General features: G+C 43.7%; 1 protein-coding gene across 2 annotated transcripts in view; it reads left to right on the forward strand.

Annotated features, from left to right (window-relative positions):
• Nucleotides 1-20,926, forward strand: part of LOC124121711 (leucine-rich repeat protein SHOC-2-like) — a 35,778-nt gene that overhangs the window by 9,296 nt on the left and 5,556 nt on the right. For both annotated transcript variants that reach the window (XM_048386681.1, XM_048386680.1), the window contains exons 4-18: nt 236-304; nt 645-674; nt 2,680-2,865; nt 3,818-3,913; nt 4,381-4,501; nt 5,233-5,341; nt 11,754-11,847; nt 13,114-13,218; nt 14,380-14,494; nt 16,605-16,729; nt 17,575-17,662; nt 18,241-18,310; nt 18,976-19,043; nt 19,322-19,491; nt 20,539-20,921. In XM_048386681.1, the coding sequence (XP_048242638.1) occupies nt 236-304; nt 645-674; nt 2,680-2,865; nt 3,818-3,913; nt 4,381-4,501; nt 5,233-5,341; nt 11,754-11,847; nt 13,114-13,218; nt 14,380-14,494; nt 16,605-16,729; nt 17,575-17,662; nt 18,241-18,310; nt 18,976-19,043; nt 19,322-19,491; nt 20,539-20,571 (1,479 nt within the window). In that variant the 3' untranslated portion in view covers nt 20,572-20,921. The remainder of the gene's footprint in view (nt 1-235; nt 305-644; nt 675-2,679; nt 2,866-3,817; nt 3,914-4,380; nt 4,502-5,232; nt 5,342-11,753; nt 11,848-13,113; nt 13,219-14,379; nt 14,495-16,604; nt 16,730-17,574; nt 17,663-18,240; nt 18,311-18,975; nt 19,044-19,321; nt 19,492-20,538; nt 20,922-20,926) is intronic.

Below are 20,926 nucleotides of genomic sequence, written 5' to 3' on the forward strand. Positions count from 1 at the left end.
ATTTAGTAAGGATTCCTAGATAATTCCCGACTCCATGTTGTTTGCCTCTGTAGCAGTATGTGACATATGTTTTGGGGTGTGTGGTAACATGGAAACACTTGCACCAGTAATTGCAGCCTCTGGTTCATGTGCAGGTGTATATTCCATTAAACAAGATGTTGTTTGGGACATATTTATCTTGAGCAGCACATAATCACATGAAAAAAAACTGTGACAACTATTACACCTGTTTCAGGATATTGCCAAAGAATTCAAGAAGTGCAAGGAAGAGGGAGCAAAGAGGCTTGATCTAAGCAAATCTCAGGTGAGTCCATCAGAAGGTGCTCAGTGACCCGTGAAGACCCGGGGTAGTATTCGGCAACCCATTCTTGCTGTAAAAGGCAACTATACTTGTCGTGAAAGGCAAATAATGGGATCGGGTGGTCAAGCTCTCCGACATTGTTCATGAATGTCATTGATCCCAATTGCGTGGATCGATGCTCATGATGTCAATCACTGGATTGTCTGGTCCAGACTCAATTATTTACAGACCAGCTGAAATTTGCTATACGTTATCATTATAAGTATTAGTGGACTAAAACTATTAGTTTCTACCGCTGCCCATGTTTATCCACCCTCACATTGTGTATATTTGTATGTTGCAGATCTCTGCCTTGCCCAGCAGCGTGAAAGATGTAAGTATCATTTGTCTTTTATAAGACAGTTTGTGTTCACATGCTCTGAGGTATACAAGTGATCAAACCTGTTGTAACAGAATTTCATATATTGTTCGTCTTTAGGCTTTGTGTTGTGTGGATCTGTCTACTTGGCTCTGTATTCTACCACCTACACAAATAATGTGTTTCAGAAATATTTAAAGAGAGGAACTGGTGTTAACAATTTTGTCACAGTTTTTGTGTCTGAGACGCACAAATTTGAGTTTGAACGCACCTGCGTAACGTGTGGGTCTCGTGGCTGCAGTGACTGGACCACTATTCATTTCATATCAAATGGCCAGTGTTATTGTAAATCAAAGCTGTATGTCTTTGCGTAAAGTTTTTTATTGCCAAACAAGACAGCGAAGCATGTTGATTTACACTTCCGTTTGCTAAATCAAACCAGTTTCATTATTCTCTCATTTCTTAAGACAAATACACAAACCGGTTTCTTGACCTATATCTATTTTCGGTTTTGCATGTATTAATGTTTAAATCAGGTGCCGCATATTAAGCCGCTCGGATACATTCGTAATTCGTTTAGCTTGGTGATTGGTCGAAAACATCACGACCTCGTGTCAAACTAAAAATAGCCAGGCACATGAAGGGTATACTTCAGAACGTGGTCACAGTGACCCGCGAGATCAAGTGACCTTGTAGGATGGTACACTTTGTTATTAGTTATAGCGGTAGTTAATTTATAATGGATCATAATGGGGCACACGTAGAAACTTATTAAATATGTGATGCGCAAAATGTTTGTTGTTCTTTGTTCAAATTAGGATTGATCGATGCTGATTTTCTTTACCGAGTTCGTAAACAAAGTAGGCTACCTGTCATTAGTGAAACTAACCGCAGTAAGGCTGTGTGGATTATGTGGTTTACATCACTTTCTGTTTTGTATTTTGCATAATCAGTATGCATACGACCGAGGTTGGGTCAAGGGAACAAATGGGTTCTTTTCTAATCACAATTTCTGATGGAGGTAGGGGTAATTCCACTTCAAAAACATCCCAGAAACTATCATAAAAAAAAGTTCAAGTAGCAGTGACATACCGCAACGAGTCCTGTAATCGATAATGCGATGAAATATATCGTGCTTAGATTTGCATAAGTAAACAGTCGACAGAGTTTGTGGATTACGAGATTTATCGATACCGCGATACTGTATATGATAAAGAATAAATGCGAACACTTGAATGTAAGCGTTGTTTTTATTTAGGGGACTCTCAATATTTAGTTATTCTACAACAGACTTATCCAAGTGTTAATAATTCATTCTTTGGAGAGTTATATTAAGAATTGCAAAACACATTTTGCCAGAACAGTCATCAGTTTAACTGACATGTTCAAACATTTATAGCACCTGAAACATGTTGGCTAGATTTATCAAGGAAATGCTGGATCCTGAACACACTCTTACTAAGAAACGTTTGATATGCCAATTATGTCATGACTCATTGATGTAATTGTCACAGTTACGACATGAACTCATCACTCAGTACACTAGCATCAGAACAGCCATTGAACTTGACTGAATCAATCAACTTGAAATCATTGTTAGATCTAGATTATAAGATAAAAACATTCACAAATGTCTGTCCCAATGACCGTGTACTGCCTTTTCATTTACAAAGTTAGACATTAACATGGATAATTTTGTGTTAAAATATTCATTAATATCAAATTTCCATTTTAAGAAATTGTTAGTCCCTTAATGTAAACCTCTTGGTCATGAGAGCAGGATGTGTCCTGATGTGAACCTTTCTCTCACTGTGCCTGTTTGTTGATATTTTGCAGTTGAGAAAAGAATTCTGATTTTTCACAACCACTGTGTTCTGTTGTTACTATTATGTTATAATGCTATAAATTGGACGCCTCCATTTTTGTTTGGGACCCCTAATTTAAATGATGAAGGGGTCCAAGTCACCCCAAGAAAGTTGAAGCCAGAGCAGACACTGTTCAAGCTTCTGTTCCCTTGCAGTTGACTCAGCTAGTCGAGGTGTATCTCTATGGCAACCGTCTGACTGTGCTTCCGCCAGAGATTGGTAATCTAACAAACCTCCAGACGTTGGCCTTGAGTGAGAATTCCATCACCAGTCTGCCGGACTCGCTGGAGTACCTACGTGACCTGCGTGTCCTGGATCTCAGACATAATAAACTGCAGGAGGTGAGTGACCAGGAGTAGCAGTGTTAGAGCTGGATTAGCAGTGTTAGATTAGAAGTGTAAGATTGGGATTGGCAGTGTAAGATTAGTAGTGTTAGATTGGGATTGGCAGTGTTACATTAGCAGTGTTAGATTGGGATTGGCAGTGTTAGATTGGGATTGGCAGAGTTAGATTGGGATTGGCAGTGTTAGATTGGGATTGGCAGGGTTAGATTGGGATTAGCAGTGTCAGAACTGGGTTAGCAATGTCAGAACTGGGTTAACAGTGTCAGAACTGGTTTAGCAGAGTTAGATTGGGATTAACAGTGTCAGAACTGGATTAGCAGTGTTAGATTGGGGTAAGCAGTGTTAGATTGGGATTAGCAGTGTCAGAACTGGGTTAGCAGTGTCAGAACTGGATTAGCAGTATCAGAACTGGATTAGAAGTGTTAGATTGGGATTAGCAGTGTTAGATTGGGATTAGCAGTGTCAGAACTGGGTTATCAGTGTCAAAACTAGATTAGCAGTGTCAGAACTGGATTAGCAGTGTCATATTTGGATAAGCAGTGTTAGAACTGGATTAGCAGTGTCAGATTTGGATTAGCAGTGTTAGAACTGGATTAGCAGTGTTAGAACTTGATTAGCAGTGTTAGATTGGGATTAGCAGTGTCAGATTGGGATTAGCAGTGTCAGAACTGGATTAGCAGTGTCAGAACAGGATTAGCAGTGTCGGAACTGGATTAGCAGTGTCAGATTTGGATTAGCAGTGTTAGAACGGGATTAGCAGTGTAAAAACAGGATTAGTAGTGTAAAAACAGGATTAACATGCTCATGTGTACAGTTAATACAGACTGAATGATTAACAAGTGCTTGTGTACAGTTCATAGTCTGAGTAATGAAGTACTACTCTGTGTTTAGATGGAGTTTGTCTGTTTTACACTTACCAGTGCTACAGTATCAGGTGTGTTTTTTGCAGATACCCAAAGTGGTGTACAAGCTGCACTCGGTGACGACGCTGTTCCTCCGCTACAACAGAATCAAGCATGTGGAAGAAGAGATCAGTCAGCTGACTGTAAGTCATTAACTCCGAACAACGGGATGGTTATCCCGATAGTTAAAGCATTCGCTCGCCCTACCAAAGCCCCAGCTTCTTGTAAGACTCTCTCTCTCACTCACTCACTCACTCACTCACTCACTCACTCACTCACTCACTCACTCACTCACTCTAGTGAACTGGTGGCTTTTGATGGTTTGGGATTTTGTAAAATACTGAACAGCATTATTTTTTTCTTGACTTAACTGAAGGTATCCGAGGGCAATGAACCAAAAGTGGGGTATAAGTAGCCAAACTCCATTTCCGAACTGCACTAGATCGGGGGATATGTCATCTCCTGATGACTCTGTTTGACTAGCATTACTAATTTGGATATTGACGGGGACGTGAAATTTGAGGAGAGAAGGAGGTTGTTTTAGATATTAAAAGACACCCAAATATTTTGTTAAGTTGCCGATTAAAATGTAAGTTTATTTGTTTTTCAGAAATTAACCAAGTTTAGTTTAAGAGAAAACAGGATTCGAGACTTGCCTCAGGGGATTGGTCAGCTTGAGAACCTGGTGACCTTTGACATTTCCCACAATCACCTGGAGCACCTACCTGAGGGTAAGATTATTGATGTGGCTACAGGGTACCTTTTAGTTAGTACACCCAGGTGGAGTCGAACCACACTGGCAGCCATTGCTGTGTCAGGGGTGGGTGTGGTTCAAGCATTTGCTCGTCATGCCAAAGACCTGGGTTTGATTCCTGACATGGGTACAATGTGTGAAGCCCATTCCTGGTGTCTCCCACTGTGATATTGCTGGAATATTGCTTAAAGTGGCGTAAAACCATACTCACTCATCACTGTGTCTTATTATCCCCCTGCCGCTTTGAACAAGAGGGCATGTAGCTATCAGCATATCTCTCCGTCCATTTCCTGTTTCGGAAGCAGAACTCCTGAACTCTTGAATATTTCTTGTTGACACATGCTATACAGAGCAGTCCAGTGGTGAACTGGTGCCTTTTGATGATTTCGGATATTGGAAAATGGACCAGCATTATTTTTTTCTTCACTGAACTGAAGGTATCCAATGGTAATGAACCAAAAGTGGGGTATGATTAGCCAAACTCCATTTCTGAATTGCACCAAACCGAGGGAATATGTCATGACCCTTGTTACACCCGGCAAGTGGAAGTCATGGGTTTGACTAAGCAAGGAGCAAGGAGAAGCACATGTTACATAACATGGTTCTGTACGTGATAGCTTGGCTTCTCAGTAAATACTGGGATGATATGGCTTCTGTTTTCAGATGTAGTGGAGATGATTGTAGTACTTTTTTCTTTTCTCTTTACAGAAATTTGTCACTGTACAAATCTGAACTCCCTAGATCTGCAGCACAACGAGCTGCTGGACATCCCTGAGAGGATTGGGAAGCTGCGACTCCTCACACGACTCGGGTTGAGGTAAGGCTGGAGGATAGCAGTGGGATAACTGTAGGCTAACGAGGGATAACTTGGCCAGTGCGGCTTGTGTGTGGGATAACTGTTGGGTGTTACTGTGGGATAACTGTTGGGTGTTGCTGTGGGATAACTGTTGGGTGTTGCTGTGGGATAACTGTTGGGTGTTGCTGTGGGAAAACTGTTGGGTGTTGCTGTGGGATAACTGTTGGGTGTTGCTGTGGGATAACTGTTGGATGTCACTGTTGCATAACTGTTGGGTGTTACTGTGGCATAACTGTTGGGTGTTACTGTGGGATAGCTGTTGGGTGTTACTGTGGGATAACTGTTGGGTGTTACTGTGGGATAACTGTTGGGTGTTACTGTGTGATAAGGTTTGGGTGTTTCTGTGTGATAACTGTTGGGTGTTACTGTGGGATAACTGTTGGGTGTTGCTGTGGGATAACTGTTGGGTGTTGCTGTGGCATAACTGTTGGGTGTTACTGTGGCATAACTGTTGGGTGTTACTGTGGGATAGCTGTTGGGTGTTACTGTGGGATAACTGTTGGGTGTTACTGTGGGATAACTGTTGGATGTCACTGTGGGATAACTGTTGGGTGTTACTGTGTGATAAGGTTTGGGTGTTTCTGTGTGATAACTGTTGGGTGTTACTGTGTGATAAGGTTTGGGTGTTTCTGTGGGATAGCTGTTGGGTGTTACTGTGGGATAACTGTTGGGTGTTACTGTGGGATAACTGTTGGATGTCACTGTGGGATAACTGTTGGATATTAATGTGGGATAACTGTTGGGTGTTACTGTGGGATAACTGTTGGATATTAATGTGGGATAACTGTTGGGTGTTTCTGTGTGATAACTGTTTAGTGTTACTGTGGGATAACTGTTGGGTGTTACTGTGGGATAACTGTTGGGTGTTACTGTGGGATAACTGTTGGGTGTTACTGTGGGATAACTGTTGGGTGTTACTGTGTGATAAGGTTTGGGTGTTTCTGTGTGATAACTGTTGGGTGTTACTGTGTGATAAGGTTTGGGTGTTTCTGTGGGATAGCTGTTGGGTGTTACTGTGGGATAACTGTTGGGTGTTACTGTGGGATAACTGTTGGATGTCACTGTGGGATAACTGTTGGATATTAATGTGGGATAACTGTTGGGTGTTACTGTGGGATAACTGTTGGATATTAATGTGGGATAACTGTTGGGTGTTTCTGTGTGATAACTGTTTAGTGTTACTGTGGGATAACTGTTGGGTGTTACTGTGGGATAACTGTTGGGTGTTACTGTGGGATAACTGTTGGGTGTTGCTGTGGGATAACTGTTGGGTGTTGCTGTGGGATAACTGTTGGGTGTTGCTGTGGGAAAACTGTTGGGTGTTGCTGTGGGATAACTGTTGGGTGTTGCTGTGGGATAACTGTTGGATGTCACTGTTGCATAACTGTTGGGTGTTACTGTGGCATAATTGTTGGGTGTTACTGTGGGATAGCTGTTGGGTGTTGCTGTGGGATAACTGTTGGGTGTTGCTGTGGGAAAACTGTTGGGTGTTGCTGTGGGATAACTGTTGGGTGTTGCTGTGGGATAACTGTTGGATGTCACTGTTGCATAACTGTTGGGTGTTACTGTGGCATAACTGTTGGGTGTTACTGTGGGATAGCTGTTGGGTGTTACTGTGGGATAACTGTTGGGTGTTACTGTGGGATAACTGTTGGGTGTTACTGTGTGATAAGGTTTGGGTGTTTCTGTGTGATAACTGTTGGGTGTTACTGTGGGATAACTGTTGGGTGTTGCTGTGGGATAACTGTTGGGTGTTGCTGTGGCATAACTGTTGGGTGTTACTGTGGCATAACTGTTGGGTGTTACTGTGGGATAGCTGTTGGGTGTTACTGTGGGATAACTGTTGGGTGTTACTGTGGGATAACTGTTGGATGTCACTGTGGGATAACTGTTGGGTGTTACTGTGTGATAAGGTTTGGGTGTTTCTGTGTGATAACTGTTGGGTGTTACTGTGTGATAAGGTTTGGGTGTTTCTGTGGGATAGCTGTTGGGTGTTACTGTGGGATAACTGTTGGGTGTTACTGTGGGATAACTGTTGGATGTCACTGTGGGATAACTGTTGGATATTAATGTGGGATAACTGTTGGGTGTTACTGTGGGATAACTGTTGGATATTAATGTGGGATAACTGTTGGGTGTTTCTGTGTGATAACTGTTTAGTGTTACTGTGGGATAACTGTTGGGTGTTACTGTGGGATAACTGTTGGGTGTTACTGTGGGATAACTGTTGGGTGTTACTGTGGGATAACTGTTGGGTGTTACTGTGTGATAAGGTTTGGGTGTTTCTGTGTGATAACTGTTGGGTGTTACTGTGTGATAAGGTTTGGGTGTTTCTGTGGGATAGCTGTTGGGTGTTACTGTGGGATAACTGTTGGGTGTTACTGTGGGATAACTGTTGGATGTCACTGTGGGATAACTGTTGGATATTAATGTGGGATAACTGTTGGGTGTTACTGTGGGATAACTGTTGGATATTAATGTGGGATAACTGTTGGGTGTTTCTGTGTGATAACTGTTTAGTGTTACTGTGGGATAACTGTTGGGTGTTACTGTGGGATAACTGTTGGGTGTTACTGTGGGATAACTGTTGGGTGTTGCTGTGGGATAACTGTTGGGTGTTGCTGTGGGATAACTGTTGGGTGTTGCTGTGGGAAAACTGTTGGGTGTTGCTGTGGGATAACTGTTGGGTGTTGCTGTGGGATAACTGTTGGATGTCACTGTTGCATAACTGTTGGGTGTTACTGTGGCATAATTGTTGGGTGTTACTGTGGGATAGCTGTTGGGTGTTACTGTGGGATAACTGTTGGGTGTTACTGTGGGATAACTGTTGGGTGTTACTGTGTGATAAGGTTTGGGTGTTTCTGTGTGATAACTGTTGGGTGTTACTGTGGGATAACTGTTGGGTGTTGCTGTGGGATAACTGTTGGGTGTTGCTGTGGCATAACTGTTGGGTGTTACTGTGGCATAACTGTTGGGTGTTACTGTGGGATAGCTGTTGGGTGTTACTGTGGGATAACTGTTGGGTGTTACTGTGGGATAACTGTTGGATGTCACTGTGGGATAACTGTTGGGTGTTACTGTGTGATAAGGTTTGGGTGTTTCTGTGTGATAACTGTTGGGTGTTACTGTGTGATAAGGTTTGGGTGTTTCTGTGGGATAGCTGTTGGGTGTTACTGTGGGATAACTATTGGGTGTTACTGTGGGATAACTGTTGGATGTCACTGTGGGATAACTGTTGGATATTAATGTGGGATAACTGTTGGGTGTTACTGTGGGATAACTGTTGGATATTAATGTGGGATAACTGTTGGGTGTTTCTGTGTGATAACTGTTTAGTGTTACTGTGGGATAACTGTTGGGTGTTACTGTGGGATAACTGTTGGGTGTTACTGTGGGATAACTGTTGGGTGTTACTGTGGGATAACTGTTGGGTGTTACTGTGTGATAAGGTTTGGGTGTTTCTGTGTGATAACTGTTGGGTGTTACTGTGTGATAAGGTTTGGGTGTTTCTGTGGGATAGCTGTTGGGTGTTACTGTGGGATAACTGTTGGGTGTTACTGTGGGATAACTGTTGGATGTCACTGTGGGATAACTGTTGGATATTAATGTGGGATAACTGTTGGGTGTTACTGTGGGATAACTGTTGGATATTAATGTGGGATAACTGTTGGGTGTTTCTGTGTGATAACTGTTTAGTGTTACTGTGGGATAACTGTTGGGTGTTACTGTGGGATAACTGTTGGGTGTTACTGTGGGATAACTGTTGGGTGTTACTGTGGGATAACTGTTGGGTGTTACTGTGTGATAAGGTTTGGGTGTTTCTGTGTGATAACTGTTGGGTGTTACTGTGTGATAAGGTTTGGGTGTTTCTGTGGGATAGCTGTTGGGTGTTACTGTGGGATAACTGTTGGGTGTTACTGTGGGATAACTGTTGGATGTCACTGTGGGATAACTGTTGGATATTAATGTGGGATAACTGTTGGGTGTTACTGTGGGATAACTGTTGGATATTAATGTGGGATAACTGTTGGGTGTTTCTGTGTGATAACTGTTTAGTGTTACTGTGGGATAACTGTTGGGTGTTACTGTGGGATAACTGTTGGGTGTTACTGTGGGATAACTGTTGGGTGTTGCTGTGGGATAACTGTTGGGTGTTGCTGTGGGATAACTGTTGGGTGTTGCTGTGGGAAAACTGTTGGGTGTTGCTGTGGGATAACTGTTGGGTGTTGCTGTGGGATAACTGTTGGATGTCACTGTTGCATAACTGTTGGGTGTTACTGTGGCATAACTGTTGGGTGTTACTGTGGGATAGCTGTTGGGTGTTACTGTGGGATAACTGTTGGGTGTTACTGTGGGATAACTGTTGGGTGTTACTGTGTGATAAGGTTTGGGTGTTTCTGTGTGATAACTGTTGGGTGTTACTGTGGGATAACTGTTGGGTGTTGCTGTGGGATAACTGTTGGGTGTTGCTGTGGCATAACTGTTGGGTGTTACTGTGGCATAACTGTTGGGTGTTACTGTGGGATAGCTGTTGGGTGTTACTGTGGGATAACTGTTGGGTGTTACTGTGGGATAACTGTTGGATGTCACTGTGGGATAACTGTTGGGTGTTACTGTGTGATAAGGTTTGGGTGTTTCTGTGTGATAACTGTTGGGTGTTACTGTGTGATAAGGTTTGGGTGTTTCTGTGGGATAGCTGTTGGGTGTTACTGTGGGATAACTATTGGGTGTTACTGTGGGATAACTGTTGGATGTCACTGTGGGATAACTGTTGGATATTAATGTGGGATAACTGTTGGGTGTTACTGTGGGATAACTGTTGGATATTAATGTGGGATAACTGTTGGGTGTTTCTGTGTGATAACTGTTTAGTGTTACTGTGGGATAACTGTTGGGTGTTACTGTGGGATAACTGTTGGGTGTTACTGTGGGATAACTGTTGGGTGTTACTGTGGGATAACTGTTGGGTGTTACTGTGTGATAAGGTTTGGGTGTTTCTGTGTGATAACTGTTGGGTGTTACTGTGTGATAAGGTTTGGGTGTTTCTGTGGGATAGCTGTTGGGTGTTACTGTGGGATAACTGTTGGGTGTTACTGTGGGATAACTGTTGGATGTCACTGTGGGATAACTGTTGGATATTAATGTGGGATAACTGTTGGGTGTTACTGTGGGATAACTGTTGGATATTAATGTGGGATAACTGTTGGGTGTTTCTGTGTGATAACTGTTTAGTGTTACTGTGGGATAACTGTTGGGTGTTACTGTGGGATAACTGTTGGGTGTTACTGTGGGATAACTGTTGGGTGTTACTGTGGGATAACTGTTGGATGTCACTGTGTGATAAGGTTTGGGTGTTTCTGTGGGATAGCTGTTGGGTGTTACTGTGGGATAACTGTTGGGTGTTACTGTGGGATAACTGTTGGATGTCACTGTGGGATAACTGTTGGATATTAATGTGGGATAACTGTTGGGTGTTACTGTGGGATAACTGTTGGATATTAATGTGGGATAACTGTTGGGTGTTTCTGTGTGATAACTGTTTAGTGTTACTGTGGGATAACTGTTGGGTGTTACTGTGGGATAACTGTTGGGTGTTACTGTGGGATAACTGTTGGGTGTTACTGTGGGATAACTGTTGGGTGTTACTGTTGGGTGTTACTGTGTGATAAGGTTTGGGTGTTTCTGTGTGATAACTGTTGGGTGTTACTGTGGGATAACTGTTGGGTGTTACTGTGGGATAACTGTTGGGTGTTACTGTGGGATAACTGTTGGGTGTTACTGTGTGATAAGGTTTGGGTGTTTCTGTGTGATAACTGTTGGGTGTTACTGTGGGATAACTGTTGGATGTTACTATGGGATAACTGCTGGGTGTTACTGTTGGATAACTGTTGGGTGTTACTGTGGGATAACTGGATGTCACTGTGGGATAACTGTTGGATATTACTGTGGGATAACTGTTGGGTGTTACTGTGGGATAACTGTTGGGTGTTACTGTGGGATAACTGTTGGGTGTTACTGTGTGATAAGGTTTGGGTGTTTCTGTGTGATAACTGTTGGGTGTTACTGTGGGATAACTGTTGGATGTCACTGTGGGATAACTGTTGGGTGTTACTGTGGGATAACTGTTGGGTGTTACTGTGTGATAAGGTTTGGGTGTTTCTGTGTGATAACTGTTGGGTGTTACTGTTTGAGCTAACACCCGTGTTTCCAAATGGCAATAATCCAATGTGCGGTGATGACGTGAGGGTAGGGGAGTAACCCTGACAGTGCCTGCAACGTTCTACTAAAGGGAATGGGTGGACTTGGCGAAGGTTGAGTAGTGATGATGATGATGATAATAATGATGATGATGATGATGATGATTGTGCTTCAGGTACAACCGACTGACCACCATTCCCCGGTCTCTGGCCCACTGTGTACACATGGATGAGTTCAATATTGAGGGCAACAACATATCAGGCTTACCAGTGAGTACTCTGTTAGTACTGCCCCTGCCCCGGATCTGTACTGAAATAGTCCAGTATTAGTACTGCCCCTGCCCTGGAACTGTACTGCTGTAGTCCAGTATTAGTACTGCCCCTGCCCCGGATCTGTACTGCAGTAGTCCAGTATTAGTACTGCCCCTGCCCTGGATCTGTACTGCAGTAGTCCAGTAGTCCAGTATTAGTACTGCCCCTGTCCTGGATCTGTACTGCAGTAGTCCAGTATTATTAGTACTGCTCCTGCCCCGGATCTGTACTGCAGTAGTCCAGTATTAGTACTGCCCCTGCCCTGGATCTGTACTGCAGTAGTCCAGTAGTCCAGTATTAGTACTGCCCCTGTCCTGGATCTGTACTGCAGTAGTCCAGTATTATTAGTACTGCTCCTGCCCCGGATCTGTACTGCAGCAGTCCAGTATTAGTACTGCTCCTGCCCTGGATCTGTACTGCAGTAGTCCAGTATTAGTACTGCTCCTGCCCTGGATCTGTACTGCAGTAGTCCAGTATTAGTACTGCTCCTGCCCTGGATCTGTACTGCAGTAGTCCAGTATTAGTACTGTATCACCATTGCCTCTCTAGCTCTGTGGATTGTTCTGTGGTGTTGGTGGTGCATGCCTCTTCTGTGTGTTTATATTACAAGGATTTGTTTGTTTGTTTGTTTGTTGTTTAATGCCGCACTCAACAATATTCCAGCTCTATGACAGCGGTCTGTAAATAATCGAGTCTGGACCAGACAATCCAATGATTGATGTCATGAGCATCGATCCATACAATTGGGATACGATGACATGTATCCACAGTCAGTGAGCCTGACCAGCTGATCCCATTAGTCAAGCATAGTTGCCTTTTCGGGCAAGCATGGGTTGCTGAAGGCCTATTCTACCCCGGATCTTCACGGGAGAACATGCATTTCCAAGTATTGGTAGTCATCACCTATGGTTGTTCACTGTTGTAGTCTGTGCAATGTTTTGAATTGCTACCATGAGCTGGGCATTCAGTAGTGGGTTGAAGAAACACTCCATATTATCTCTTAAAAACATCCACTGGAGCTGTGCACAATCAAAGGGAGGCAACTTGTGATTATCTCCCATGGATGATTTGTATTTCCCTGAGAAAGCATTAAAAATAAAGCATTTGCAGTATGATATGTTCATGTACTTGTTAAGAAGTAATCATTCTATTCTTCAATATTTTCTGAATAAATAGATGGTAATTATTTGCAAGTCTAAAAATGAATAATCCTTCTTGTTTCAGGAGGGGTTGCTGTCTAGTCTGACGAACCTGACGAGCATCACGCTGTCCAGGAACGCGTTGCAGTCATACCCATCGGGGGGGCCATCGCAGTTCTGTTCAGTTTATGTGAGTTTCCATTGTTAATATTTTACCCCATCTTTTGACAGAACAGTTATTGTGAGTCTTATCCTTGTCCTGTTGGCAACACTTCTTAAGAAATATAGTTTGAAGATCTGCTGACCCCTCCCTCCCCAAAGTTAATGGTGGAATTAAAAAAAATGAAAATGAAACTTTTTCCTATTCAGCTGGCCAAGTTGCGAGTTCACCACATCCAGTTTGTTTAACTGTTATACTGAAGAGTCAGGAAGTCTAAATCCTTCGCTTAGTTCAGTCCGTGCGTTCTCCTGCTGTATGTGTCCTTTGGACTCTGTGAGGACTCCATGTTTTACTGGAGGCTCCTAGTGTTGGTCTGCTGTTCGTTCCCATATGTGTATCGGTCCTTAGTCTACAGTGCAGGGTGTCAAATCTGTACTGTAAATTATTTGAACTGCCTCCGTGGTCTAGTGTTAGAGCGTCTGCCCGGAGAGCGGAAGGTCAGGGGTTTGATCCCTGGCCGCGTCATACCAAAAGACGTTAAAAGATGGTACCCTGTCTGGCGCTCTGCATTAAGGGGCTAAAACAAGGATAGGTCGGCTCAGAGTCATTATTCTGTGTGGGGAATTGATGATTAACTGCAGCATGGTATCTCAGTTGGCTAGCACTATAAATTGGCATCAGTCCGGACTAGTACAAGCACGCACACGCACACGCACACGCACACGCACACACACACACACACGTCACAGGGTTAGAAACTAACAGTTTTTCGTCCCCTAGTCCTTATAATGATAACATATAGCAAAACCCTCAAAAAGGGCAAATTTCTACTTGTCCTTATGATACCTTTACCATTAGGCAGTTTGGCAAGGGCTATAGGATTAGTGCCAATTTCTAACCCTGCGTCACTCACAAAAACACACACGTCACATGACGCACACGCACAGAGACACACACATCACACACGCACAGACACAGACGTCACACACGCACAGACACACACGTCACACAGAGACACACACACACACACACACACACACACACACACACACACACACACACACACACACACACACACACACACACACACACACACACACACACACGTCGCTATATAAGTGCAATAATCTTGGATGCGACGTTGAACCCCATTTCACCTCAGCACTTCACCTGTAAATTGTTTGGTTTCAGGCAATCAACATGGAGCACAACCAGATAAACAAGATTCAGTTCGGCATCTTCTCCCGCGCCACTTCTCTGACCAAGCTGAACATGAAAGACAATCAACTCACATCTCTCCCACTAGGTCAGTCTTGGATGTCTGTCTGACCCTGTCTTGTCTGAACCCTTCATGTCTGAACCTTTCTGGTCTAAACCCTTCATGTCTAAAGCCTGTCATGTCAAACCTTGTTTTTGCAGAGTTCTGTCTTGTCCAGCCATGTTGTTTGGCAAGAAATTCGTATGACAAGTTTTGTGATCACTGATGTATTCATCTTATCAGTGATCCAAGCTAAAAATGACCCAATGTCGGACTCGAATACAGCAAAATTGGAAGAAATCCCCATCGTGGAATTTAGTCTGACCTAATTAATATTTTTAATATCACAGTACTGTTTTTGGTTTTGCTGACTTTGAGCGAGAGTTTTGCCACTGATGCTGGGCTAATAAAGAGATAAAAGCTTTTCTACTTCATAGCTCCAGTAAATTACAGATATTACAAACTCAAAGGGACCACTAATTTAAGTCTGTATTAACCCTAGTTCGTTATAACCATATATAAAGCATTTATACAGCAAATGGCCACGACTAAAAAATGAGTTTGTTATATCGGTCAGTTCGTTATAAGCGTGTTCATTATAAAACATAATTTACTGTATATATTATTGCTTAAAATACTTCAGATTGATAAAGTTAGTAAACCCCCTAAGTATCCCCCTTTTTATGAATAAAAGGTACTGTTTCCCTTAATGTACCTGCCGACCGCCCCTGTGGTCTAGTGGTAGAGCGTCCGCCCGGAGAGCGGAAGGTCTGGGGTTCGATCCCCGACCGCGTCATACCAAAAGACGTTTAAAGATGGTACTTGTTGTTACCCTGTCCGGCTAAAACAAGGACTGGTCGCCTCGGAGTCAGTATACTGTGTCTGAGTGGGATATTCATGTTAGACTGCGGCATGGTATCTCAGTGGGCTAGCACTATAAATCGGCATCAGTCCGGACTAGTACAAGCAGCCACACAAACACACACACGTACATGCACGTCGCTATATTAGTGCAATAATCTTGTACGCGACATTAAACCCCATTTCACCTCACCTAATGTACCTGCCACATTGACTTTCTAAAGGGGGTCACATGTGGCAAGTCGTCATAAGCACAGTAATTCGCTGTGCAGAGTTGTGTGCCTTGGGCACTTAAGGAACTTATGATCGTGGCTCCAAATCCCGGTTGTTTCTAGGTTTGTCAGCACAATACAACCTGTGAAGATCAGGGGTAGAATTGGTCTTCAGCAACCCATGCTTGCCATAAAAGGCGACTGTTTGTTGTAAGATGCCACTGACTTGGTTGATACATGTGACCGTCTTCCAATTGCTGAATGAGGCATTAAACAACAAACAAACAAACAGCTCAATACCTATGCTCATGTGTTTTCACCAAAGTGGCATCACTCCTGGCTTACCTTCCACATCAAGCTGACATGATGTGATATAACTGGAATGCTGTTCAAAGGGGCATTAAACCCATCTTACTCACTCCCTTACTAAAGAACATCCCACTTGTGAGGATAAGTCACTTTAGTTCTTTTATGAGGGCTTCATTTAAGTTCTCTACTTTCTCTGGTTTGTCCTGGTTAATCATCTGGGTTTAGTGAGTGCAAGGCCAAGCACGTGGATGTAAACAGAATATGAAATGAACTTGTGTAGGATGTAACAGGCCCATAACATTTGTAATTATTAACAAAATATATAAGTAACAACATGTAAATGATAACTAGCAATGCTGTAGCAGATGTAAATGATGTAAAAGGGTAAACTGCATGTTGAAAAGGTTCAAGGGTTCATCACAGATATTTCGTTTAAAATCCGGAAAATAATGTTGGTATGCTAACAACATGTACTTGCCACATTAGTCACAAGTTGTAATATTTCACATTTGTTTTTATTACAGCTTGTACCTGTCAACAATAAGCCTTACAATTAACGGGCCAGTTAAACATTGGAAGGAAATACATAACACATAATATCAGTCACAATGTTTCAAGACTGAATCAAGAATGTATACATAAATCAAGAATGTATGAATCAATCCATGCTGAAGTTTAAAATAAACCATTCAATACAGTGTACAGAATTGTGTGTCAATGGCCAAAGTGTATCGCCTGCAGTCCCTGTATTTAGATATGTCTTACCTCCCTTGTAGACCTGGGAACATGGACAAACATGGTGGAGTTGAACTTGGGCACCAACCAGCTGTCAAAGATTCCTGACGACATCCAGAACCTGCAGAAACTCGAGGTCCTCATTCTCAGCAACAACTGTCTGAGGGTAGGTGTCCATTCAGTTACTATGTCTGAGAGTAGGTGTCCATTCAGTTACTATGTCTGAGGGTAGGTGTCCATTTAGTTACTATGTCTGAGGGTAGGTGTCCATTCAGTTACTATGTCTGAGGGTAGGTGTCCATTCAGTTACTATGTCTGAGGGTAGGTGTCCATTCAGTTATTGTGTCTGAGGGTAGGTGTCCATTCAGTTACTATGTCTGAGGGTAGGTGTCCATTCAGTTACTATGTCTGAGGGTAGGTGTCCATTAAGTTACTATGTCTGAGGGTAGGTGTCCATTCAGTTACTGTGTCTGAGGGTAGGTGTCCATTCAGTTACTGTGTCTGAGAGTAGGTGTCCATTTAGTTACTATGTCTGAGGGTAGGTGTCCATTTAGTTACTATGTCTGAGGGTAGGTGTCCATTCAGTTACTATGTCTGAGGGTAGGTGTCCATTCAGTTACTATGTCTGAGGGTAGGTGTCCATTTAGTTACTATGTCTGAGGGAAGGTGTCCATTCAGTTACTGTGTCTGAGGGTAGGTGTCCATTCAGTTACTATGTCTGATGGTAGGTGTCCATTCAGTTACTATGTCTGAGGGTAGGGGTCCATTCAGTTACTATGTCTGAGGGTAGGTGTCCATTCAGTAACTATGTCTGAGGGTAGGTGTCCATTCAGTTACTATGTCTTAGGGTAGGTGTCCATTCAGTTAATAGCTCCTTTGATTTGTCATGTCATAATTTCAACCATCAGACTAATTAAATTGATTGTTTATGGTTTGTTAGAACTCTAATCTGCCTACTATTTTATGTCTTGACAGATTTGTTCACAGTATTAATGTATTTTCCATTGCCAGAGATTGACATCAACCATTGGAAACCTCCACAAGCTGCGGGTATTGGACCTCGAGGAGAACAGACTGGAACAGCTGCCTCCTGAAATAGGTAAGTCAGGGGATGGATGTGAGTCTGGGTGGCATGTGTGAGTCAAGGTGGGGTGTGTGAGTCAGGGTGGGGTTTGTGAGTCAAGGTGGGATGTGTGAGTCTGGGTGGGATGTGTGAGTCAAGGTGGGGTTTTTGTGAGTCAGGGTGGGGTTTGTGAGTCAAAGTGGGAGGTGTGAGTCTGGGTGGGATGTGTGAGTCAAGGTGGGGTTTGTGAGTCAGGGTGGGGTTTGTGAGTCAAGGTGGGAGGTGTGAGTCGAGGGGGGGTGGGGGTGTGTGTATGGGTCAGGATGGGTCGGGTCGTGGGGTGTGGTGTGTACGTAGGATAGGGTGGGGTGTGTGTATGGGTCAGGATGGGTCGGGTCGTGGGGTGTGTAAGTTAGGGTGTGGTGTGTACGTAGGATAGGGTGGGGTGTGTGTATGGGTCGGGTCGGATTGTGTATGTGAGGTGTGATTCATACAGTTGCCTCCCAGTTGAGAGCTAGAGGCCTTGTGTATGGGTAGACAGTGATCCCAGTATCAATACTGTATGCCATGGAGAGGAGCATTGTGGATACTGAGGTTGATGTTTCATGTTTCAGGAAACCTGCGTGATCTCCAGCGACTCATTGTGCAGTCCAATCAGTTGACGTGTCTGCCGCGGACACTCGGGTAAGTCCGCACTACAACGTACACTCTGAACACGACTTAAACTTTACACTTCTCCTGGTAAGACTTTGAATTTTGCAAATCAAAGAGTTACAGATAAGGTCTTTGTCCATCAGTTAAAGGAACTATTTTATTTAGAAGCTTTAAGGGAACTCTTAACGATTGAACAATCTGTTCTGCTGGACTTCACATAATTTCTTAAAGAATTGATTGAATTGCAACATCAGCAGTAGAATATGGCACTTGTCCTGTAGTCCTTGCCAAACTGCCCAATAGTTTGAAGGTATCATAAGGACATTAAGGGAACTTTAGGTTATCATTATAAGGACTAGTGGACTAAAATTGTTAGTTTTTATCGCTGTACATGTATGTTGTAGGACTAAAATGAAATGAAAGTTAATATGTATGACATGTGACAAATGTTATATTTGGGATAACACTTTCTGAGTAAAGTACAGATTCTCGTACTTTTTGGGGGGTTGAGTCCTGTCCGGGATTTGAACCCACACTGCCAGAGTGAGGCACTTAATCGCCAGCACACAAAGTCAGCAATCTAACCCACTCAGCCACCGAGGCTTCTAGCTGTTAGTGAGATGTGTTGCATTGACAAATTTTAATGTTTTGTGGCTGTGAAGAAACTTTCCATGATGATGTTCTTGTATGTCCAGGTTCTTGAAGAACCTGCAGTATCTTGGCTCTGGAGAAAACAACCTGACATCCTTGCCCAATGAAATAGGTGAGTGTGGCTTGTGTCTTCCCTGTGTGCAGTCAGTAGGCCTCAGAATGGCAACAGTCCGTTTGCTGATGTCAGTAATAAGCTGTTCTCTCCTCACTTGTTACATCTTCTGATTAATTGCAGACACTTCCATATGACCCAGTATGTTGAACTGAATGTGAGTTACTCTTATGAATTGCCGACACTTCCATATGACACTGAATGTGTTACTCTGTAGAATTGCCGACACTTCTATGTACACTGTACATTGAACTGAATGTGTTTGTGTTACTTTGCAGGTACATTAGAGAGTTTAGAATCTTTGTACATAAATGACAACCCCGAGTTACACAGTCTGCCGTATGACCTGGCCTACTGTGCCAACCTGCAGATTATGAGCATCGAGAACTGCCCCCTCAGTCAGATCCCAGCGGAAATTGTCGCCAGAGGACCCTCTCTTGTAATACAGGTCAGTCCAGGATCACTTTTAACCACTTCCACTTCCACACCCACACCCACACCCACACCCACACCCACACCCACACCCACTTCCCCGTCCACACCCACACCCAAATCCACATCCACTGCCCCGTCCACATCCACTGCCCCATCCACATCCACTGCCCCGTCCACATCCACATCCACTTCCACATCCAAAGCAACACCCCTCTCTTGTAATACAGGTCAGTCCATGATCACTTATAACTACATCCACACCAACACCCACTCCCAAATACACATCCACTTCCACATCCACATCCACACCCACTCCCAATACACATCCACTTCCCCATCCACACCCACACCCACACCCACACCCACTCCCACACCCAAATACACATCCACACCCAAATACACATCCACATCCACTTCCACTTCCCCGTCCACACCCACACCCACTCCCATTACACATCCACTTCCCCGTCCACACCCACACCCACTCCCAATACACATCCACTTCCCCGTCCACACCCACACCCACAACCACACCAACACCCAAATACACATCCACTTCCACGTCCACACCCACACCCACTCCCAATACACATCCACTTCCCCGTCCACACCCACACCCACAACCACACCAACACCCAAATACACATCCACTTCCCCGTCCACACCCACACCCACTCCCAATACACATCCACTTCCCCGTCCACACCCACACCCACTCCCAATACACATCCACTTCCCCGTCCACACCCACACCCACACCCAAATACACATCCACTTCCCCGTCCACACCCACACCCACTCCCAATACACATCCACTTCCCCGTCCACACCCACACCCACTCCCAATACACATCCACTTCCCCGTCCACACCCACACCCACACCCAAATACACATCCACACCCAAATCCACATCCACATCCACTTCCCCATCCACTTCCAATAAACAAAATAATAATAATAATAATAATAATTATAATAATAATAATAATAATCTGCCTCATTGAATTAATGTTCCATATTTAGATGACATCTGTTACGCACATTCGTCTCTGTCCACAGTACCTGAAGCTGCAGGGCCCGTACTGCCCCTAACATGGCTGCCGGTGGAGAAGCGGCCAGATGGGGCGAGAGCCTGTTGCTGACTGTGTATACCCCAGGGGCATTTCAATATTGACTGCAGACCAACACCGCTGGTTGGTCCTATACCCAAAGCTTATGTTTCACGTTGGCAAGACTCTCCAGGAAATGTGAAGAATTCTGTGATTATTTCCCCTTGGAAAGTGCAAATTGTCTCCCTTGGACCAGTGTTGACTTGGCTGTGTCGGCGGCAGGCTTGGGTGTTGTTCCCATAATGACATGTAGAACTTGCTAACCAAAATATCAGTTGTTTAATGAGGACACAGGGTCTGCGAGAGCTCGCTCAGTGCGGATGGTGGGACGAGGTGGA

This window comes from Haliotis rufescens, unplaced genomic scaffold, assembly GCF_023055435.1.
Source record: "Haliotis rufescens isolate VD_foot unplaced genomic scaffold, xgHalRufe1.0.p SCAF_6, whole genome shotgun sequence".
Lineage (NCBI taxonomy): Eukaryota > Metazoa > Mollusca > Gastropoda > Lepetellida > Haliotidae > Haliotis > Haliotis rufescens.